This window comes from Vicia villosa, linkage group LG1 (genome assembly GCF_029867415.1).
Source record: "Vicia villosa cultivar HV-30 ecotype Madison, WI linkage group LG1, Vvil1.0, whole genome shotgun sequence".
Classification (NCBI taxonomy): Eukaryota; Viridiplantae; Streptophyta; class Magnoliopsida; order Fabales; family Fabaceae; genus Vicia; species Vicia villosa.
The window spans coordinates 250,736,014-250,761,425 of NC_081180.1; the positions used below are offsets into that span (position 1 = coordinate 250,736,014).

The 25,412-nt window shown below is 35.4% G+C and overlaps 1 protein-coding gene across 1 annotated transcript; it reads right to left on the reverse strand.

The window, feature by feature from the left end:
• Nucleotides 1-12,367, reverse strand: LOC131645160 (ATP-dependent DNA helicase Q-like 4A). The gene is made up of 26 exons (XM_058915821.1): nucleotides 12,305-12,367; nucleotides 12,052-12,147; nucleotides 11,783-11,935; nucleotides 11,648-11,705; nucleotides 11,254-11,550; nucleotides 10,586-10,756; nucleotides 10,370-10,500; nucleotides 9,798-10,164; nucleotides 9,586-9,717; nucleotides 9,152-9,238; nucleotides 8,929-9,056; nucleotides 3,921-4,041; nucleotides 3,686-3,837; nucleotides 3,480-3,615; nucleotides 3,081-3,204; nucleotides 2,937-3,007; nucleotides 2,785-2,853; nucleotides 2,495-2,620; nucleotides 2,250-2,408; nucleotides 2,056-2,136; nucleotides 1,783-1,944; nucleotides 1,565-1,620; nucleotides 1,136-1,265; nucleotides 966-1,060; nucleotides 795-872; nucleotides 1-717 (listed from the first exon to the last, which is right to left on the reverse strand). Exons 1-26 carry the CDS (start codon nucleotides 12,310-12,312, stop codon nucleotides 336-338), a joined length of 3,570 nt encoding a protein of 1,189 aa, XP_058771804.1. The 5' UTR covers nucleotides 12,313-12,367; the 3' UTR covers nucleotides 1-335.
• Between the last annotated feature and the right edge of the window lie 13,045 nt (nucleotides 12,368-25,412).

Consider the following 25,412-nt stretch of genomic DNA (forward strand, 5'->3'; position numbering starts at 1 on the left):
AAACAATTACACTAACAAGACTAATAGCACAATTGCAATTCTCAGTTTATCAAGACTGCCAACTATATACATTATCGCCAAATTGATTCACATGAGTCAATCAATTACATTGATGCCAAAGGAATAAATTAGAAAGAAAAACATCTTTATTTGTACCATTCATTGCCATCCAGTTAGTTATCCACAGTTTTTCTGGTTGATCTGCTTTTACTATTTATCTTCCCTGCAATGCCCTGTTGGTACAAGATTCTGTTACAACAACCTTAAATTATGGAAGGTTGATCCAAGAAAATCCCAATAACATTCATATCATGAAGGGACCAATACAATAATTATCAAGATGATGTCCATTGAGGTAGTACTCTTCCTGCAGGATTTGTAACAGTTACTTTATCTATTACGACGTTTTCAATGTTGACACAGTCTAGGTCCTCATCAAGGCACCCGTGGAAATAATCCTCCTCTTCTTCTGAATCGGATATTACAACCTTTCTGATTTGTCTCTTTACCGTCCTTTTCTTGGAGGGACCAGTACTTTGGATTAAGACCTCGTCATCCTCAGCATTTGAATCTGGGTCTCTATTTGCCGCTCGTCTTCTTTTGGCCGAATCAGTGCTGCCTTTGCCGCCACTGCTGTTTTTATCTGTATTGTAGTATTCGTGTATGGTATTCTCAATGGTTTCAAGTAACCGATCCCCATAATTGTTTACTTTAATCCTGTGTTATAGCAAAACGTCAATGAAAACAGGTTCAGTATCGTCAAGGACATTGTAATATTCCTAGAATGAACTTACTTGCCAATGCCATTGATATCAAGAAGTTCTTCCTTTGTTCTCGGTATTTTCTTGCTTATCTGCTGCAACGTAGCATTGCTAAATAGAAACAGCAACATATTAGATGCTTTAATACAAAGGGGTTAAAAGTTAAACTGATTCTTGTTAAAGAGAATAAAAATAATAACTTACCCAAATATGTGGTGAGCATAAACACCCTCTCCAGCTTCTCTACAGAGAGCTGTCCGCAACATCCGCAGAGCAGTGTACAACTTAGCTGATAGATTCTGAAATAGGTTTTTCATAAGTATAATCCTAACAGTTAGAAATTTTAATAAACCCGGAAAAAGAAAATCTTATACCAAGTCTACTTCAGTTTGAGGTTCGTCAGGGATATCAATGGGAAGATTCAGCTTCGTAGATGTCAGAGAACCTCTGGCTGGAGTTAAATCACATTTCAAGGGCTTTGATGCTTTCACAGAAGACGGGAATCTGAAAGAAAAAAAAGTTAAAGATGCCGCTGAGAAGAACATGAGTAGATAAAAACATGCATGCAAAGTGAACTTGAGGCCAGAGCAGGCTGAAACAGAAATTCAGGTGAAACTGAGATCAAGTTAAATATATCCGAGGCTTACAGCATCGACGCCCTACTCTGGCAAATGATATCATATTTTATATAAGCCGCACAAACAAAAGCAAAATGAAATTTCATGTTAAGTTGTTTAACCAATGAGCATTGGCACCCTGATTCACAAATTTAAACATTAAATGGCTTGATCAGAAAGGCAAACCTCAATATAATTCTTTGCCCGCCAAACAATACATTACGGACCTTCTGCTCATTTACCTGAAAAACAAGTTAGAGAATTAGACAGCTCACAGTTACTGGGATATAATTGTGGAAAGTAACTAAGAAGCTATATCACACATTTGAAGCACAATAAGAACATATATATTTTTAGAATAAAATTGCAGCTACAAAGATATTAAAGTAGACTGAGTCGGGTACCTTCAATACTGATGATACTGATCCATAAAAATCACTTTTCTTTACCTCCTCCGCAAGAAAATCCTCAACAACAAGATGATGCAATATACGGGAAGCCTCACCCTTGGCTAGATGCTTCCCGGCACCATGAAGGCGCACAGTCTCGTGTCGGTGTTTCTTGACCTAATTTTGATGTTGAAAATAAAATATTAAAGAAGATAAGTAAGGCTCTTAGCAAAAGAAAGAATAACAAAGAATGAAAAACAACAAATATGATAATGCTTATTGGCATACCATCTGGCTTAAGGAACCACGATAAACCTCTAATATATGAGATGCCGAGACCTTCTGTCCCGTTAGCTTAACGAGTTCAACCTAAACAGATGACAGTCAAAACTGAGAACAAGTAGACTGTAGTATTATAAACTAATAAAAATTCATGAAGTGGAAGGGTGAAAACAATATAAGGATAAAATATGATTCCAAACCAATTGCTTTGCCGTTTCGGTAACATCCTTCTCAATGAGACTTGTGACCTTCATGCAATTATCACATGTTTTCTGACAGGTTGAAGAATCAAACTTCTCCCCAAAATGAACGAGCTGAATAAAGCGCCGACAATCAACATCATTTTCACAATAACCGACCTGAGAAAGACCAAGAAGAAGATTTAGAAATAAATATTGCCATGTGTGTATAATGTAGTATTTGAAAGTACTTAAAAATATAGTACCATGCGCAAAAGGTTTTCGGTGTTTGTCTCCAGTAACCTTCCTGGATTCGCATTTAAACGACTGTATCCAGATGTCATGGGACTTTGCTCCACCGTACCTACGCTTAACATATGCTTAACTCGAATCTGTAAACATGAGACAAATCAAGATATAAGAAATAAAGGAAGGAGAATATACTCTAAGTTGTCCCTTGTTTCATATGATGCTGGCAAGTGATAAGAATGATATATTAGTTTCCAAAAAAGATACAAATTTATATTCAAGTAGTAGTGTTGTAATCAGTACTAACATAGTCACTGTAGCTATAATATAATACACAGGAAGCAGGCTGACCATCTCTACCAGCTCGTCCACATTCCTGAAAGGAAAAACATTGAAGTACATGTAAGCCGAGAGAATCAAAACCCATGTCTAATACATTCTTTGAAAATCTACGGGTACCTGATGATAACCTTCAATAGATTTTGGGAGGGAGTGATGGATTACAAAGCGGACATCAGGTTTATTAATCCCTGAAACGTCAATTTTAAATATAATTCATTCAACTAATCAATGCAAAAAGAAGCTCCAAAGATGCAAACATACCCATTCCAAATGCAACAGTAGCGCAAATAATATTGATTTCATCTTTGCTCCATTGTTTTTGAACAAAAGAACGTTGAGCAGGATCCATATTCCCATGATAAAATGCACATTTATGCCCATATTCCTGAACAATGCACAAAACCAGATAATGAATTCACAAGCCAAACAATTAGCTGTCACCTTTGCATTTACATAAAGAGTGCAGGAAGGTCACAAGAGTTTAGTCATGGTTTATCAAATCCCATAATCATGCAGAAACAATGAAACACATGCAACAAAGAATGATGAAAGGGGAAAGATAGAGATAAAGAAAAGCTAGAACACACAAGAAAATCAGACTGTTCATCACATCAATCCTTTAAAAGACTCGAACAGGTATGGAGCAGTGAGAAGATTAACCTGTAATTTTTCAGCAGCCTTTTCACAGTCCATTCGTGAAAGACAATAGATGATGCCGCATTCATCAAAATGATTTTCCCTAATAAATTTGTCAATATCCTCCAAACACTTTTTGGTCTTGGGAACAACAGAATACCTGCAAAGTTCAAATCAAACATGATTTATCCATTCAAGGTTTAGTAAAAGTTGGTATATGTTTAACACACCGTAAATTTGGGCGATTAAAACTTTGCCGAAAAACAATGCAGTTAACAAGACCGAGTGCTTGCACAACATCTTCTTTTACACTAGCTGTTGCTGTAGCTGTTAAAGCTAAAACAGGAGTATTTGGGAATTTTTGTTTCAATACACCAAGTCCCTGGGAGAATTAAAGAATTAATTACAATTTAAACAATATATCACATGATATTGCATCAATTGGAAAGGTATAAAAGCTCCAACCTGATAATCTGGTCTAAAATCATGCCCCCATTGACTCACACAGTGAGCCTCATCAATTACAATCCTTGAAAGCAACTCACGAACATATAAACTCTCTAAGTGTCGCAGAAGATTATCACTTCTGCAGTCAGTATAAAATAAAAGTAGCGTTATGAAGTGAAAAATATGGTTCTAAAGAAACAAAACAATTTGTATTTCTTTGATATGTCAGTAAGTAATACATAAAAGGTATTTATAGAATACAAGGACAGATTAATAATCCTAATTCTGGCCTGAGAATCAGAGCAATTATTCTCTCTTTAAATGCTAATTCTAAATATGGTAGAAGACAACTAATTACTAATTCTTAATAGCTAATTACTGATTATTATTTACAATGAATATTATGCTGAGCAGTATAACACAGAATAACAGATTCTGTACTTATCTCTCTAATAACTTCCAACACTCCCCCTCAAGTTGGCATGAATATGTCATTCATTGCAAGCTTGCTCACCATATCATCAAATTGTCTCTTTGGAAGACTCTTTGTAAGAACATCTGCTACTTGACTTGTGGTAGGTACATAGGACATACAAATTTCACCACTGTCAATTTTTTCTTTAATGAAGTGCTTGTCCACTTCAACATGTTTCGTTCTGTCGTGTAGGACAGGATTATGGGCAATGGAAATAGCTGCCTTATTATCACAGTAGACTTTAATTGGTGTTGGGCTAGAGACCTTTAATTCTTCCATGAGTTTTTTAATCCATAGTACTTCACAAAAACCATGGGCCACTGAGCGGAATTCAGCCTCTGCACTGCTCCTAGCTACAACATTTTGTTTTTTACTTCTCCATGTAACTAAGTTTCCACCTACAAAAGTACAATAGCCTAAAGTAGACCTCCTGTCATTTATATTACCTGCCCAATCAGCATCTGTGTAAGCTTCCACTTGTATATGCCCGCTGTTTTTGAACATCAATCCCTTCCCTGGAGTTCCTTTTAAATATCTCAATATTCTGAAAATAGCTTCAAAATGAGTAGGTCCTGGTGCATGCATAAACTGACTTATCACACTTACTGCAAAGGCTATATCAGGCCTTGTATGAGACAAATAAATTAGTCTACCGGCCAGTCGTTGGTAGCGTTCCCTATTTACCACTTCATCTTTAGATGCTGCCTGCAGTTTTACATTGGGATCCATGTTTCTTAACAACACTTCCAAATCTTTCAAACCAAGCCCTTGGTGATTGCTTTAATCCATATAAGGACTTTTTCAATTTGCAAACTTTGTCCCGTCCAAGATTTTCTTCAAATCCAGGAGGTAAACTCATATATACTTCTTCATGTAATTCTCCATTCAAAAAGGCATTTTTAACATCAAATTGGTGAAGTGTCCAATTGAAATTTACTGCAAGAGAGAAGAATTCTAATGGAATTAATCTTAGCAACAGGGGCAAAGGTCTCTTGGTAGTCTATACCATGAGTTTGAGTAAAACCTTTTGCGACTAGCCTTGCTTTGTACCTCTCTACACTTCCATCAGCCTTGCATTTCACTGTAAAGACCCATTTACATCCGACTGCCCTTTTGTTATGAGGTAGAACAGTGATACTCCAAGTATTATTTTTCCTTAGAGCATCCATCTCTTCTTTCACTGCTAATTTCCAATTCGGATCACCTAATGCTTCTTGAATAGTTCTGGGCACAAACAAATTCGAAATCCTAGACACATATGCCTTGTGAGTGTGTGATAACTTGTCATATGACAAGTAATTAGACATGGGGTGTTTAGTGCATGTTCGAGTACGTTTCCTATCAGCAATTGGGATATTAAGGTCGGGAATTTTTTTTCTCAAAGCAATAGGAAGATTCATATCAGGAAAAGACAAATCCAGTAAATCATTGGAAGAGTAAGATGGATTACCAGACGAAGAACTAGAAGGTGAAGTTTCAGTAGGACCTTCACTTGGCAAATCAGATTGGATTTTTTCCGGAGAGACAATTGGATTTGTAATACCTTTATGAAACCTTTTTCGGACATACACTTGAAGTTGAGGATTATGATCCTCAATCAATTTTTCTCCCCCTGTTTCAGACATTATATTATCCGACAATTCAAGATTAAGCATTCTAGGTTCTGGATGATTTGTAGTCACAATATCATCCAGTGCAGGTAAAGTTTCCCAAAAATTATCTTCTTTATCAACACAACGATTCTCCCCCTGAAGATAATTTTTATTAAAAAAAGGTTGATTTTCAACAAAATTGACATCCATACTTTCAAAAAATTTCTTTGTTATTGGGTTAAAACATTTGTAACCTTTTTTATTTGAAGCGTAGCCAAGAAAAACACATTTTTCAGCTTTAGGATCCAATTTGGAACGGAAAATATTTGGGATGTAGACATAACAAAGACAACCAAAAACTTTAAGGGGAAGATCCGTAATGATGCGAGATGTGGGAAAATAAGTTTGTAAAACTTGCACAGGAGTGTCATATTTTAAAACACGAGATGGCATTCTATTGATGAGGTAACAAGCAGTTAATAAGGCATTTCCCCAAAGATATTTAGGTACATTCATAGAAAACATAATAGCTCTAGTAACTTCGAGGAGATGTCTATTTTTTCTTTCAGCAATACCGTTTTGTTGTGGAGTATCACGACAAGTGGATTGATGAATTATCCCCTTAGCTACTAGGAATGTACTTAGATATTTGTTGAAATATTCAGTGCCATTGTCAGACCTTAGAATGCCAATCTTAGTTTGAAATTGGTTTTCAATCATTTGAAAAAAATCTTTAAACCTTTGTTCCACTTCAGATTTTTTCTCTAAGAGATAAACCCAACACACACGTATATGGTCATCAATAAATGTCACAAACCATTTTTTTCCAGACATAGTTTTAATTTTTGAAGGACCCCAAACATCACTATGGATTAAATAAAAAGGTTGCGAAGCAGAATAAACTTTTGAAGTAAAAGACACGCGGTGATCTTTAGCTAAATGACAAGCTTCACAATGAAATTGTGAGGAATTTATTTCTTTGGAAAATTTTGGAAATAAATACTTAAGATAAGGGAAACTAGGATGGCCTAATCTTTTATGCCATAATATAACTTGATCTGAAACGGGAGGTAAAGTTGCACTATTTAAACCAAAAACCATTGCATTTCCAAGAGGAGTTTCATCAAAGTAGTACAATCCATTCATCTCTCTAGCAGTTCCAATCATCTTCCCCGAGTTCTGGTCCTGAAAAACACAAGTGGAAGAACGAAAAATGACAGAACAATTAGTGTCCTTAGACAATTTATGAACAGATAGAAGATTGCAAGCAAATTTAGGAACATGTAAAACAGATTGCAAAGTAATTTGCTCTGAAATTTTTATGCTGCCTTTGCCTGCAATACTAGAATAACTACCATCAGCAATCCTTACTTTTTCAGACCCGGAACAAGGGAAATAGGAAATGAATAAATGAGAGCAATTGGTCATATGTTCAGATGCCCCAGAATCTATTATCCAAGGGTTGGAGTGGTTTTGGACAGATAATGCCCAAGAATTCTTACCTGTTTGTGCCACTGTTCCAACAGGAACATTAGGTGATGAATTGAACTTTAGAAGTTTAAAAAGGTGATCCATTTGCTCCTTAGTAAATGGAGACGAGCCAGCCTCATTGGTTGTAGACGAAGGGCGGTCACCAAACCTTCCAGCTTTTCTATTATTTGGCCTACCATGTAGTTTGAAACAATTTTGCCGAGTGTGACGATTTTGACCACAGTAGTCGCAAACTAAATGGTTCTTGTCACCACCTCGTGGATTAGGGAAAGGTTTGCGATTGACTTGAGGAACAACCAATGCAGATCCTTCGACTGATGGAGGGACAATGGCAACCTTTTTTCCAAGCATCACCTGCCTGCGACTCTCTTCGCGACGCACTTCAGCAAATACTTCACCAATTGGAGGGATAGGATTCCTGCCAAGAATTCGGCCACGAACCTCATCAAACTCAATATTTAGACCTGCAAGAAACTTGAAGACACGACGAACATCCACCATCTTCTTGTAGTGCTTGCAGTCCTCGGGTGACTTCCACTCATATACATTGAACAGATCCAAATCTTGCCAAATACGCTTGAGACAATTGAAGTATTTGGTAACAGAATCTTCAGCTTGACGAATTTCTCCAAGCTGGAGAGTTAATTCATAAATTTGGGATTGGTTGTCCAAATCAGAATACATCTGAGAGACACTTTCCCAAAGATCTTTTGCAGTAGCATAACAAAGATAGTTTGCACCTATCTCTTCAGTCATGGAATTGACTAACCATGTCATGACCATGGAATTTTCAGCATCCCAACTATCATAGTCTGCACCTTCCTTGTCTGGTTGTTTCTTGTCTCCAGTGATGTAGCCAATTTTTCCTCTCCCCCTGAGATACAAACGGACAGACTGTGACCACCGAAAATAATTAGGACCGTTCAGTCGAATTGTTGTGATCTGAACAGGGTGGTTTTCATGGTATGTCCTGACAGATTGAGGTATTTCAGTTTTAGGTAAAGAATGTTTGGGCGAATGCTGGGACTCTGTATCAGACGAGTGATCAGACATTATGTGGGATGGAAAAATGAAAAAAACGGAAGCAAAAGAAAGAAACCTAAGGAATTCTTCCAGCAACTGATACCATAAAGAAACAAAACAATTTGTATTTCTTTGATATGTCAGTAAGTAATACATAAAAGGTATTTATAGAATACAAGGACAGATTAATAATCCTAATTCTGGCCTGAGAATCAGAGCAATTATTCTCTCTTTAAATGCTAATTCTAAATATGGTAGAAGACAACTAATTACTAATTCTTAATAGCTAATTACTGATTATTATTTACAATGAATATTATGCTGAGCAGTATAACACAGAATAACAGATTCTGTACTTATCTCTCTAATAACTTCCAACAGGTTCTTAAGCAAAAATGTGTGCATACCAAAAAAAAGTCAAAGAGCTATCAACAATGATACTAACCTGGCAATCTTTTCGGGTGTCACATATAACAACTTATATTTACAATAATCAGAATTAAGTTCTCTAAGAATCTCTTGTTGTTCAGTCCATTCCATGTTGGCACTTAAATAAGCAGCAGGTATGTTTGCCTTTTTGACAAAACAGAAGGAGCAAATAAGCAAACATACATCTATGAGAAAAATACATGTAGAATAAAAGCATATCATTTGAAAATTACTAATACCTGCAATAGGTGCATTATTTGATCTTGAATAAGGGACACAAGGGGAGAAATTACTAATGTTATGCCTGGATTAATAAGAGCTGGTAGCTGCATCGAAAGACAGTACAAAGTTGTAAGGAGACGGTAATATCTAACTTTTCCATTACTGTGTAGGTATATAAAGAAACTAAATCAAATCAACATAGGATTGCAATACAACTTTGTAAGAACACAGTAATGTCTAACTTTTCCATTACTGTCAGAGGATTGCCATAAAATATTAACTTTGTAACAAAGAAACTAAATCATAATTCATAATGCCAGGGTGGTTTAGATATAATAACAAAAATGGACACAGATCCAGCACTAAAACCAGTTAAGTTGAATCTATAGACTACTTGTGAATGAGAAAGGAAGAAGGCTGTAACTCAAGACCTCTTGAAAAATCATATTACCTGATAGGTGAGACTTTTTCCTCCACCGGTGGGCATCAAAACAAAAACATCACATCCCTTCATCGTGGCATTAATAATCTCTCTTTGATTTGGGCGAAATGAGGGATTTCCAAATACTTTTTTATTATTAACCTGAAAGCAAGAAAAGAAAAATATATAAAACAATGATGAGTTGTATACAGTAGAATCTGGCAAAATTTCACTTTAAATACCTCTAATTCTCTAGTCCAAGAAAAATCACGACTGCTCCACTGTCTATCTCCACAGCCTTCACTATAATTAACATCAATAATCTTTGGGATGAATGGCTCTCTCTCTACTGGACCTGGCGGCATGCCAGACATGTCTGCAGAAAAGAACGAAGACTGGTACGATGGCTCATATGTCCCTTTCCCTATATAAGACTGGGCATCATATCCATTTGGTCCACTGTTGATGACATTTCGCTGGGGTGTTTCATACACAGAAGATGTAGGTGGTGCCATGGATCTAGCAAAATGTGACTTTTGTCTTTCTTCTTCAAGATTACTGGAATGAATATATTTTTCAAGCTGTTGAATTTGCTTATTCAGCTGTGACCTAGCATTAGCAACAAATTTTACTTTCAACCCAATTGATATTCAGTTCAAAACAGATAGAACAATTTTTTCCAAGTATAATAATGAAGCATAATAATAAAAGTAACTATGATGGAGCCTTTAGCAATTTTCTTGAATGCAGTATATATTTAAAAATGAAAATGCCATGGAGGGGAAATAATTCCAAGGTAAACGTAAAGGCACACCTGTCTTGGCGAAGCTTTTCTATCTGCACAGAACTGAGATTTTCAACATTGTCAAGCAGTTCATTAGAGATTGCAATAAGATTATCCTTAAATTCCTGCAAATGACTTGCTGCTTCTGGGCATAATCCTAACTGCATCCAGTTTCAAAATTAGGCATATCAATCAAACAAATGAGCAAGGCAAATCATGACACAAAGTAACACATCCAATCAATACCTTGTGTCCGTGGATGCAATCCAAGCACAGCTCGGGTGGCATAAAAGTATCTCCCTGTCTGGCAAAGTTATCCTTATCTGGAGTTGGTACAATAGAAGGAAACTTGGACATCGGGGGTTGAGGAGTGCATGAGGACTGGTATTTCTCAACAATTTGGTCAACATCAATGCTCTAAAAGAGAGATAATGCATGACATTAATGAAGAAATAGACATCCGTATCTATAGGGATGTAAACAGTTAAGACTTAACATAAACTTGAGTAATGGACTTAGAAAAATAAATAAAAGAAAAGCAAAACAGAACAATCATGCAAACAAACGGGAATAAAAGGGCAGAACTGCAGAATGTATTGCAGTGTCAAAAGTGGGGAACAGTTTCAACTTCACAAAAAAGTTGGGCAACCTACATTACCTTCTAGTTCAATTATTCAATGTTAATTCATCGGCAAAGTCATAAATTTAAACTATCTTAACTAAAATTCCAAATCAAGTCAACTAAAAATTTAGTAAGCCCTTTGATGTTATAATTGGTTCGTTCAACCACATGAAAAACAAACATGTTTCACACAAGACAAACTTTATGCTATCGGTCACCCAATTTGCCTGCCTTGTAACAAAGATCCAAATAAATTTGACCAAGTCAGATCAACCAAAGCACATTAAATTACCTCGAGTATGTCATCATCATCAATATTAATATTATCAGCTACAAATTTTGTAGACTCTTTGGGTTGGCTTGTGTACTTTGCGTGATTGTTCACCGAACTATCTACAACCCGAGCAGTATGATTAATGACAGTTGGAGTAGTTGTAACATTAGAACGGTTAATCTTGTCATTCTCATAGTTTCCTTGTAAGGAAGTTGTTGTCCTGTCATTGTGAAACTGAGAAGTAACTTTAACATGTTTTCCGGGTTGGACATAATTCTTGCTAGATATCTGTAGGCTTGGAAGCGCAAGCCAGGCCTATCGGAAATTGTTTCAAAGGAAGTCAATGCCGAACAATAGAAGTTTAAAATAAGAAAATCAAGCATTGACTTAAGTAATTCAGATTTTCAGATACCTTATCAGCCTGTGTTCTTTGTGAACTCGGAATATTTTGACTTTGTCGGAGTATAAACCTAATCGAACTTATGTGTGAGAAAGAAAGTTGAAATTGTGTTAGGAATAACTGGGATAGTAACAGTAGAGAAGATACCTGCTATTACCGGAACCGTCGACTGGTTTGTTAGTTGGGAGAGAAAAGAGGAAATTGGAGGTCAAAAACTTGGCCTGGGAAGAGAAATTGCGGTGAGCATTGGCGTGCTGCAACCAATTGAGCTGAGGAATCTGAACACCGTTGCGTGAATTACTGTGAATATATTCAACAAAAGTTTCATTAATATTATTATAATAATTATGATAATTGGTGAAAATTGGTAAAAATTGAAAAGCGAAAAAGGATTGAATGAGAAGAAGAAGTGTTACCTTTGTTGCATGATTTGAATACGAACAACAACGACGCATTCGATTGGCGATTTGAGCGATTTGAAGAATGGAGAAGAGGGAAAAGTTGAGGAAACCCTAGAAATGAGAAAAGCGAAGAGATTGAGAATGATAATGAGAGAGAAAGCGCGAATGATTGAATGCGAAGTGAAGATAGAAAAATGGAAGCAGTGAGTGAATGAGTGAAGTGATGGATTCGGACGGAGAGGGGGATGGGTTGAAAATGTTCCGTTACCGTCGCATCTGAGTGGCGGGAACTACTTCCTCCAAAAATCAAACCTAAAATTTTCAATCTATTTTCATTTTATTATCTCGTTTACCATTCTAATTTATTTATTTTTATTTCAATTGTCGAGTAATTTTATATATATTTGATTCTTTGACATTTTTTGAATTTTCTTAAACATTAACTTAATGTCTTTGGAATATCTTTGGAATGAATTGGATTCTAAAATAATTGGTCTGAAGGAAAAACTACGGTTCGATCCCCACAATTGCAATTGGGAGGGGATTAGACTCACTTGATGTCATAAGCCTATAATTGACCCTGGAACTGGATTAAACCGGTAGTGATAAACTAAAAGTAAAAAGGTAATTGGAAAAACCACATATATCATTTTATTTTATAACTTTTTTTATTCGAAAGTTAAATGTGTCTAATTACACCTTATTTCAAATTTCAATTATATGCATTTGATATTTAATGCATTTAATGTGTCACTCTAATAATTTTTCTTACTATTTTTAATTTTATTTAAATGTTAATTTTTTAAATTTAAATGACCAGTACACTTCAATATTGTATGGGAAATATAATTTCAGGTTCAAACTTAATTACTTGGGCAATGTAAAGTCTCACAACTTTTCATGTTTGTAATCATGGAACATTATTAATATTACAAATGCGTTTGCATATCACACAACATATTTCTAATCTTGTTAGCAACTCTCTCCCCGTCCATCTTTCATCTTCCATCTTCTTCTTCGTGTTACTCGTCAGCTTCATTAATGTAAGCACCTTCATCTTCCATTCTTCGTGTTATTCATGAGTTATTTTTCATCTTCCATTATTCTTTGTTTGGTATTCTTCTTGTTTTAGTTAATGTTAGGTTTTCCAAGTCGTTGATAAATCTATTGGAACAATCTATGGCACGCCCTATTTCTTTTTCCATTGGCGTTTTTCTTAGCTTTACTTGCTTTGATTACATGTTCCTTCTTTGTTTGATATTGTTTAATCTTTAGCTAAAGTAATGTTTTTCTTGTCGTTGTTTCAGCTTTCAAAACAATTTATGGCTCGCCCTATTGAAGTTGTCAAGGATATCAGTGACTCAAGGGATTTATGGAAGATAGTTGTTTGGTGTAAACATTTATGGTGTTTGACAAGTGCCTCCTCCAACAAATAGCACATAGAGATGGTTTTTGATTTATTCATAGGTATGAGAAATGGGTGATATTGGTATGTTGCCTTCACAACATGTTTGTCTGTCATGACATCGCTTTATATTTCATTTTTGTAGCATGATATAATTTAAGTGATTGTCCCACCGCATTAGGTTTATAAGTTCAAGTATGAATTTGTTGTTGGATGTGCTTACATCATGCAGAGTTTCAAGGTTTTTAATAATGATTTCTCTTTTAAACAGACTACTCATTTTTACAAGTCGGTGTTATGTGGATCAACTTCTATTAAGAAATCAGAACTTCCTAGCATTCATGTAAGTTATCTTAACATACTTGGTTTGGCATCCATAGTTGAGGGAAGGTTTCAATCTAATTTGTTAGTTTGTAAGTTAATTTTATATCTAATGTTATTTTTTGTGTAGATTTTGTAACTGTGTAAGATTCTTACCAGCGTTTGAAATATGTTATTTGGTTAGATATTGTTGGAGGAGTTACCGAAATTTCTCCGACCCAGATGAATGCTGATAACAACAAAAACAATGTTGTTTTTACAATAACTGGTATGAGGTATGTTGTATGTTTTTCCATGATAACAAGATTTTAGTTTGTTTGATAGTCTTCTGATTAATAATTTAACTTATTAAGTGTATTCACCTGTCTTTGGTTGCAACAAATCTTTAGTACAATGTACTTTATGGGGTCAACTTGCTTTACAGTTTTACGATTATTATAAGAGTCACAAAAAAAATGGCAATGTAATTGTTCTACTGCATAATGCAAGGATTTAGGAGACTCAAGGTATTGTGATTTGCTATTTGTATTGTTTGCTATGGTAATAATTTTCCGATACAAAAACTTAGCATTCCATTGTTAACTACGAAAAAAATTGACTATTGCAGGAGTTTTTCCGTTGAATGTATCAAACGCATGGAACGACACTAAGTTAACTATAAATGATGTTAGCATTGTTGAGATTAATAAGCTAAAAGAAATGTAGTTTAGTTGTATTCATGCATAGTCCTATTCGTATATTTTGTGTTAAAATCGAATTCGTGCCAACTATTGGTGCATTTTTTCTTGGCTAAACATGATAGTCTTAAAGGTGAATTGTCTTTCTTATATTCTTCAAGCCTGCAAGTTGAAGCCACCCAACACTCACAGTATTTTGAGTTTGCTAAGTTTATATGGAAAGCCAAAATATTAAGTCTTGCTGAAATAACAAGTCTTCAGCATGTAAGATAGCTTTTTGTTTATCATTACTTTATGCATCAACGACGTATGTTGTACCTTTGTTTCGATTGCTGATATCATATGAGACAACATGTGCGACTGTTGCAAAGTTTGAGAAAACTGAGACTGGGAAAGCAGGATGGTAATATGATGGATGTGTTGAGTGCATAGAAAGTGTGTTTATAAAAGATTGAAAGTTGGTGTGTTATGCGAATCACATAACCGTTGAAACCGGTTCCAAGGTATTGTGTATAACAAGTTGTTGTTATTACTAATTCAACAAATGTCGTCCATTATTGAAATTTGTGGATGCAAATTTTATAATATCACAATTGATGTATGTATAAGCTTGAAGTTTGGGCAACTGACAGGAAATTCAAGGTCGGGTTTGTCTTTTGGGATGGTGATTGCGTGAAGTTAATTGAAAAGTCTGATTTTCAAATGAAATGGGAGTTAATAGAGGTAGTTAATGACAGTTCGTTCAACACTTGTTTATTTAGAATTTAAATTTAATAAAGGTGTGGTATTAATTCATGCCAGTGAAGATAATCCCCTTGAATTCCCTTACGAACTCGTGCAATATTGAAAAAGGAGTTGGCCATCGGAGTTGTTTTTCAGCAAAAGTATGGCAGACTTTCTGTCATTGGCTTCAAAGATGACGATGATTCCCGTAAAAAAACAAGGGACAATTTCAAATCGAAAGAGGTACTTTTTATGGACTTCTTCATTATATGACATTATTTACTCAATTGTATTTGAAGCAATGTTCTAATATCGTTTTGACTTGGCATAATACATTAAAAGTTCGAACATCGGATCCTTTGTCACAAGAGGAACTAAGAATTTTTTATGTAATTATTTTGCTTCAAATATGAACACATTAACTGATGTAGTAGAATATATTGGAAGTGTCCAGCCTCCCTCAACTGGGATAACCAAATAGATAAAAATGGATAAATAATTAACACCGTAAATATATCCTTGAGTTAGCCATAGTTTCCATAAAAACAATGTGATTATTTTTGTTAAGTTTTGCTTTTATGACTCTAGAGATATGTTTCTGTTTTGAATTCAAGTTTATTGACTATGTTGAGTTTTTGGTTTTGTGATATTAACAATTGTGTTCATGCAAGCAGTGAAAAAATAGCTTTCAGATTTATAGGAAGTTGTTGTCATCTATTTCAATTATAATGCTTTGTATGTAACATGCATGTTTGGATTGTGGCACATATCTACATGTTTTTGCATTTTTTATTGTTGTTCGTGTGAAATAAGCCATATTATTCATCAGTGACGGACCCAGAAAATTAGGGGTCGATATGTGTGTGTGTGTATATATATATATATATATATATATATATATATATATATATATATATATATATATATATATATATATATATATATATATATATATATATATATATATATATATATATATATATATAAAATAAAAGTGCACATTTAAAATATATTCAAATTTTATGGTCTAAAATTCATACAATTTAAAATAATTACTATAAAATTCTAACAATGAAATGTCTACCGCATTAACACAAATTTAAGTTGTACACTTTAAAAATATATATTTTCACAATTTATAAAATATATATTCAAACAATTAATATAAAATTTTAACAATGAAATTTTTATCGTTAACACAAATTCAAGTTGTACATTGTAACAATATATATTCTTACAATTTAAAATATTAATTAAACAAGTTGTAAAATTATAAAATTGAAAATAAAAGATAAATATAGAGGGTACCTTTTAGAAGCTTAACAATAGAGAAAAAGAGACTACATACTTGCAATTTGTGGAAAAAAAATCATTATTTTGTATTTTGCTTTGAAGGAGGTTGAGAGACTGAATTGATTTAGGAAAATTCTTTGGCCACCTCCTAACCTTTTAGGTCACCTCTGGTGAAAAATCCAAACTACCCCTGACTTCGGAAATGCATTTCCGAAATGCAAGAAAAAGGTGTTTTTGGAGATGCATCTCCGAAAGCGCTTTTTTTTGAAAAAATTGTCTTATTTCAGAAGTTCATTTTCGAAAACAGCATTTCGGAAGTTCATTTCCGAAATACTGCGCGTTTTGCAGATTAAGCAAAACAGTCCCCCTCCCCCATTCATTTACCCTAATATTCTTCCAAACTCATCCTCTTTCAAAATTTATGCAACAAGCAAGTGTGAAGTCAAAGAGATTGAAAAAATCACATTAAGATAGGTTGGTACTGATATTAGGTTGTTTAGTAGGCATAAAAGTAGTTTTGATTTAGGATTTTGGGGTCTGCCATTGGAGGTTGCAGAGAACTACTTCGCAGGGGTGTTTCAGAAGTTCATTTCCGAAAACACCTTCATTCCCAGTTTCGGAAATGAACTTCCGAAGTGTATCAGAATTTCAATTTTTTTAGTTTTTTCTGTTGTCTCGCATATTAATCGATTTCAATTGTTTTCAGGAACATGTCAGGCAACCAAGCACGCATCAGACATGGTAGAGAGACACAGACTGCGTCGGCTAGACGCGAGCGGGCGGCGGCGCAGCTGGCGTCGACACAGGGACGGGGGCAGGGCCGGGGACGACGTGTGCAAGTTCCCGTGGAGATGGACGAGGGTACCTCTACATCTGGATTGAGGAGTCGGCTGGCTCGGGTATCTTCTTCCCGCCAGCGAGAGGAGGAGGAGGAGGAGGAGGTGGCAGTGCCATACCACGAGGCGGAGGGGGTACCGGATGTTGACCCTCCACTCGGGGAGGAGGATGAGCAGGAGGACAGCTACCCGGGAGGGCCCATTGACACTTCCGTGCTGATTACCTACCACGATCACGTCGCTCGGCGTATTTGGGAGGGAGAGGTACTTTTTATAATTTGCCCGACTACATTATTTAACCGTTTATAATTTAGACGTTTATTCGATATTTTCTTAACGGTCTATTTAACATACGCTTTTATTTGTTTTTTTTTTTGTAACAGGAGAGAGAGCCGTTGAAAATGGTGAACCACGCCCGGAAGATTTTCAGTCTGTTTAAACCGACTGCTGAGTGGTTTAACGACTCGGTGAAAGCTTCAGGGCTTAGTGGGCTCTCCATGACGGGGTACACCACCATCAGCCACGGCATGCAGGGGGCCTTTGTGGAGCGCTGGCACAGGGAGATGTCTTCTTTCCACTTGCCGGTTGGGGAGATGACGATCACCTTGCATGACGTGCAGTGTCTTCTCCACCTGCCGATCAGGGGTCCGCTGTTGACCCACTCCCGGATCCAGATGGTCGAAGCCAGTCAGTGGATGGCGCTCTATTTGGGCATGGAGCCCGAAGCTGCTGACTACGAGTGCATCACGACATCTGGGCCTCATATCCGGTTCACCACACTGAGCCGCTATTTCGAGCACCACCTGGACGCGGCAGCCGATGCCGAGGATGCGGGTGACGACCTATTTACACATTATCACCGTGGCTGCGCTCTCCGGTGCTGGTAGATGCATGTGGTAGGCGCTGCGATCTTTATGGACAAGAGTGCGAGGTACGTCGACGTGACCTACCTCCGCTACTTCATGGACCTGACTGCCGTTCACCAGTGGAACTGGGGGGCAGCTACTCTGGCATACCTATTCCAGAAGCTGAATGAGGCCTCCAACTGGAGGACGAGGCAGTTGGTCGGATCCTGCACACTACTTACGGTACGTTTCATTTTAATTGTTTTGTATTTATTTATGTTTCGTATTTATTTTTAATACATTATCGTGTTTGTGTTTCAGAGCTGGATCATCTCCTACTTCTCCCGCATCCACGGCTTCCATATCGATCCTGCGTACGTTGACGCCATGCCCAGGGTCGCCAGATACGTTCTCTAGAGGGGGAACAATGCGGTGGGACCATACCGTGGGTACTTGGACCGCACGATGCACGATGACGTCACCTGGAGGCCGTTCAGCGACTACACTCAGATTGTCCCCTTTGACGACATATCTCTATATTCTGGCTGGTTGGCATGCGGGACTACCATCATGGTCCGGTATCTCCCTGAGCGGTGCATGCGGCAGTTCGGATTTGTGCAGATGATACCCATGTCACCCTTTGAGGCTCCTCCGGAAACAGTGACCCGAGTGCAGCTCACTGCCATATTTGAGGATTGGGAGCGTCATGTGGTACCGGAGGAGTACCGTCGCACTCGGGTCACCCAGGACTGACACAGTGTGGAGGGATACGTCACATGGTTCTACCGGGTGTCACATCCTCTGTTGAGACCCGACGTTCCCGGCGCTCCTAGGCCAGCACACGAGGAGATCCTGGAGAACCAGCAGGCTGAGGATGACCACGCCATTGATCTCCTGCCGATCTGCCAGCGGATAGAGATGCTTGGGTGGGACGCGTTGGATCGAGGTGTCGTTCATCAGGGCGGTCCAGAGGCAGTCGCCGTGATGGAGATGATCGTCACTGATGCGGGCCGTGCGGCGACATACAGATGGCAGAGGAGGTCCCAGGGAGAGAGGGTTAGGCATACCCAGTAGTGGTCGGGTTTATTTCTTTTTGTTTTCGGTTTGTATCTTTAGCACACTATTATTGTTTGGATTTGGATCGGTTTGTATATATTACTATTTTTATCATACTAGTAGAATTCTGTTTATATGCGCTTATTTTATTTCCCGGCTTCCTTTAATTAAAAATACGAGACTATTTCCAAAAACATAAAAAAAAACACAGTTTCTGCATAATTCGGAAGTTCATTTCCGAAACCCCCCAAAATCTGAAAAAAGGTGTTTTCGGAAGTGCATCTCCGAAAACACCCCCCATGAGGGGTTTTCGGAGATGCACTTCCGAAGTCTGAAATTTTTTTTTTAAAAAAAATACTTCGGAAATGAACTTCCGAAGCAGGGGTAATCTGGGGTTTTCGCCGGGGGTGACCCCCATAGGGAGGTGGGTAAAGAAATTTTCTTGATTTATAATCCTATTTCTATGTTTAACTGTAGACTATAGACAATAGGGAGGGAGGTGGAGATATTAGGCTAATTGGAATGGTAACATAAATTATTAGTGGACAATGCATTTATGCTACAATTAAATAATAACTAAAAACTAAACAAATATTAGGAGAACCACGTTTAGAATCTATTAGGAGGTGCTGTGGGACATCATTATACATTATGCTATGAGATAGTGTGGGCCAATGACAATTTACTAATCATTTATTATATTTAATATATAAATGTAAGAAGAAGAAAATTCAAAACATGGTGGGGGCATAAGCCTACACACCCTTCCATGTGTGTCCGTCTCTGTTATTCGTCCATGTCTAATACTACCTTTGTTCCTTTTTATAAGAGACATGACACTTTTTAGATTCATTGAATAACCAATGTATTTGGTTAGATACATTGATTATTCAATGAACTTATAAAGTGAATTGTCTCTTATAAAGAGGAACAAAGGTGATATTTGTATAAATAAGCTATTTACATGATTAACTAAATACTTAAAACCATCAATTTCTTAAAGGGTAATGCTAACGAGTGCCCCGAGGGCACTGGTTAAGAGATTAAAAAGGTAAGTAGAACATTGTTTAATAGATTAGAAAGATAAGTTTTTTACCTAAAATATATGTATTCAATGCATTGAAATTATAAACAATTAATTTTACTAAAGAATATTATGTTTATTCAATGAATTGATCTAGAATAATTTCTTTATTTGAAATGCTTAACCAGTGCCCCTGGGACACTTGTTAGCATGACCCTTTCTTAAAATATGTTTAATGGCAAATGGAGTTTCGAACGGTGTGAAGTTATTCATCAAGTTATATGTTGCCACTTTATAGGAGAAACTCAATTTTTCATGTTAAGAACTTTCATTACACAATATTTAAGTTGATGGGTTTATGTCTGTTCAGCATTATTTGGTTTTTAAAACTATACGACTAAAACATGCAGTTCTATATGGAGCATTACATATTGTTACCATCATGATACAACTTCAAACATAATTAATGAAAATATCAACTTCGTAAATAGTTGAACCCTGAGAACACATTCAATAACCAAAATGCAAAACATTTGACGCTATTACTAAAGTTCAGCCTAAGACAACATAGATGTCAGCTTTCCCTTCAAGCGTTGCTACTTCGACGACATTTATACAACCTGCCGTACAACATCTCCATCTCAAAGTTGTAGTGACGTAGCACATTACATCCCAACGTACGTGGTTTTTGTCCTTTGCATATTTATACCATCCATATCCAACACACATCTCCATGTACTCTCTATGTTTTTATGATTTCACATTCATAAAAGTCCAAGGTCCATTAGTGTACATGTAGTTTGGTATGGACATACAATATTCCTTGCTACTTCTGCTAGAAAATGCTACATGAATAGTGAGTTTACAATAGCATCACAATACATGTTCACATAAAAAAGCATTCATCATGTTGAATGTTTTTTTACAAGAAAAGTTAAAATAAATGTTACCAACACTTGATTTCTTCTCTTTTGTGCCTTGGTGATCTATTTCTCCCAAAAGATATCTTTGACAAGCCTTCTGACATTGTTATTCTCTTGAGAAGATTTTCCATCTTCCTGCTCTATTTTGTCTTCCTTGGTTGTTTCATCAACTTTACCTCTTACAACTTTATTTACTTCATCAACATCAACATTTATTTGGGTCATATTAATCTCAGGGAACATTTTCTTCAGCTTGAACATTATTGGTAAGTTATTTCTCTTATTTCACCATTTTGCCAATGATTTCGTTAATTTCATCGGTGTCAAGAGATAAAAAGATGTGCGAAAATAACAAGCAACACTATAATAATACCAATTCAACAAGTTTCATGCAACCTAAAACAAAACGAAAAAGGAAAAAATTGACAGACATTTTTGTATTTTACCCATTAGAAGTAAAAGAAGACGTCTTGTAAAGAGCTTCAATATTTCACAATGGATCAAAGAAGTTGTTAGAGTGCAAGATGTTTCTTGGCTATGCAATGGATCACTTTGATATAGATGACTTGCTATACATAAAGAAATTGAACATGCACATGTTGCTTCTCAAAATGGTTAAAATGATGTGGTTCGTTTGATGTCACCGTGAGAATAATGCATATGTCCTGCAAAGAACATAATTTCAATCAGCCTCAAAGCAGGCACTCTGTTTTGTTTGGGTGGACTGTAGGGAAATTATATTATGTTCAAATGAACTATACTAGGGAAGGAGGATCAGTCAATAGACCACCTATCTTGGATGCCACCTATTATGATTATTGGAAAGATAAAAATAATTGATTTCCTTAAATACATGGATAACAAAACATGGAAAGCTATAATAAAAGGTTGGAAATACCCTGTAACTACCTCTAAATATGGGACTTCAATCTTAAAGTCGGAAGCTGAGTGGTCTAATGCCGAAGATGAAAATGCACTTGGGAGCTCCAAAGCCTTGAATGTTATTTTCAATGGCATGGACAAGAACATATTTAGATTAATAAATACATGTATTAAAGCAAAAAATGCTTGGGAAATCTTCAAAACGGCACATGAAGGCACATCAAAAGTTCGTATGTCAAGGTTGCAACTTCTCACAACCAAATTTGAGAACCTAAGAAGGAAAGAACATGAATCCATCTATGACCTTAACATTCACCTTCATGACATATCCAACACCTCTTTTTTTTTGAGAGAGAAGATATTTGAAGAAAAGTTGGTCAAAAAAATCTTCAGATCACTTCCTAAGAAGTTTGATATGACGGTTACATCTATTGAAGAAGGTGTTTCATTGGTTCTTTACAAACATTTGAGATGGATATAAATAACCGGTCTGAAAAGAAGAATAAGAGTATAACTTTGAAAGACAAAAATCCTTATTTTTAAATATTTACTTTTTTCTTTCTCCATCTCACAGATTTTTTCTTTTTTATGATTATTAATACAATTAAATGTATATTATTATTGTTCATTTTATAATTAACTAAATCATTAGTATCTAAATATATTTTATATCTTATCAAATAATTTTTTTTATCTCACGAGTCACTATTATCAAAATGTCTATTTTATTTTAATCAACCATTTGTCTTGATTTAAAAGATAAAATTATTTAAAAATTTTATTTTTTCTCTCTTATTCTAACTAGTCATATTTTTCTTTTTACATTATTATTTAATACAATTGTGTTTATATAATCATTTTTTATTTTTTAATTAAGTAACTAATTTCAAATTTACATATGTATATAAATAGATTTTAAATTGTATTAAATATATTTTATATTTCACCAGTCAATATTAGCACAATACATATTTTATTTTAATAAATAATAACTTTAATTTAGAAGATAAAACCTTATTTTTAAATATTAAATATTATTTTTTCATGTCACACTTTTTTTAATATATTTTAATACAATTAAATTTATATAATTATTTTAAAATTAATACTTAATTTCAAATTTAAAATAATATTTAAATATAATTTATATCCTATCAAATCAAATTACCCATACACAAGTGTTAAACTATTTCTCCTCCTAAAAACTAGAGCTGGCAAAATGGGCTGGCCGGGCCTAAAAGCCCTCTAAAATAAATAGCTTGAACAAGAAAATTAGGGCCCGATTATTATTCGGGCCTTTTAGCCCGATTCATTTAAAGCCCGATGCTTAACCGGGCTAGCCCGACCGGGTTGCGGGTAGCCCGATTAATTTTTTTAATAATAAAAATAATTTAAAATAAAATTATAAAACAATAATTAACAAATTAAAAAAAATCTATATTTATTTTATTGAAAAGATATTAATATTATTAGTTATTATGGCCCATCCAAATTCTGCCCAGCCCACTTGAATTATGAGTTGTAATCTTAAACTAAATTGCTTCTAATAGAGAGAGGAGTATATTGTTTCACGCTTGAAACACAGGAAACTTTTAGTAACCCTAACAATTAAATATCATCGTCGTCGCCACTTGAAGCACTTGATATTGAAATTGTAAGATCTTTAGTCGTCACCGTTTGGAATATTGCTAGACATATGAGGTAAGTTAAATATTTATATTTTGTTACGTTTTTTCTTTTACTGAGTTGGAGGTTTGTGCAGTAAAAAACCATGATGGTACTTTGAAGTTTTTACACCAAGTTATGAATAAAGATAGCTCCTTTGTGTAACTCTTTTGTTTTAAATGATATATTTTATATACTACTGTAACACCCTTCTAAACCCCGCGACAATTATATAAAAATTTAGGAGTAAACATGAAAACAAGGGTGCCACAATTTAATTTAAACCAATTTATCATAAATCAATTGTCATGCTTCACTAATGAACAATCATCAATTTAATAAATCATGTTTCTACACAGCGGAATATTCATCATACGGATAAGCATAACATCATCTATGCAATATCCCACAAATTAATACAATAACAACAGAATAGAGTATCGTCATAGACTCTAAACTAGCGTTCCCCAGTGTTACAATATCAGAGCATGACACCGACGCTATACTAACACACTGACTTATGAGCTAACCCTTACCAAGTCGAAAGCCCCTATCCTCAATTTGAAAATATTAACAGTAAGGGCGAGTCTCATTCACAATTAACAAATGTTATCGAATCATAAACAATAACACATCATAGTCACATTATTCGTCCAATTTCATTATATTCATATTGTCAGGCAGTACTCGTCAACACACAACAACCAACATAATACATTACCAAAAGACAACACCATAATTCATCCAAACAAATCATAATAATCATGCATATGCAATGAACTGACACTATGCATGTGGTACCAACATCATCAATGGGATTAACCCACCGACCGATCCAACATCATCAAGATACGACCCTGCCAGCACAAATTCCGCACAATGGGAATTATGCCCTTCACTGAATCCCCACATCATCAGGATTCAGCCCTCAACAATTGATTATGAATGAATGCAACATATATAACATACTTATACCATCATCATCATCATCAAGTATGTTCATATATATTAGCATGGTTGTCAAACTCGCGGGTAGACTCGTAAACTCGTACGAGTTTACGAGTCTAGGAAGCATAAACGAGTAGACTCGCGCATAGAATCATTTTTTGATAGACTCGGATAGACATGGGTAGAATCGCACAAACTCGTATGGACTCGCGAGTCTATCACGAGTTTACGAGTCTATCAATATTTTTTTATTTTGTTATTTTTAACCAAAAAAGGCTCAAATTTCCCAAAAGATTTTATTTTATTTTTAAAATACCCTTATTTTGTTTTGCTTGTACGAGAATTAGAAAGTATCTCTCATATTCTCTTGTACGGTATTTCCATGGAGATATGACTCCAAAATTAAAGAGGTTTGCAATTCGCATTCGAAGCTTAACTTGCAGCTCATATGGTTGTGAACAAAATTGGAACTTGTGAACAAAATTGGAGTTCCTTTGAAATGGTAATGAATTATTATTTTTTGTTTATATATGTAATTTTTTATTTTTTTAGAAACATTGAGTTGAATAGTTATTTGCTTTGCAAGTTCATTCCAAGAGAAGAAGTATGTTACATGAAAAAAATTTAGTTTATTTCATGTGCAATTTGAAATTAAAAAGTAGAAAAGAAAAAGCGAAGAGTGTTATTCTTTCATTTAAAGATATTCATTTAGATTATGAATGGATAACTGAAGATCCTAATGAAGAAAATATGAAAATTGAATTTAATGTTGAGCAAG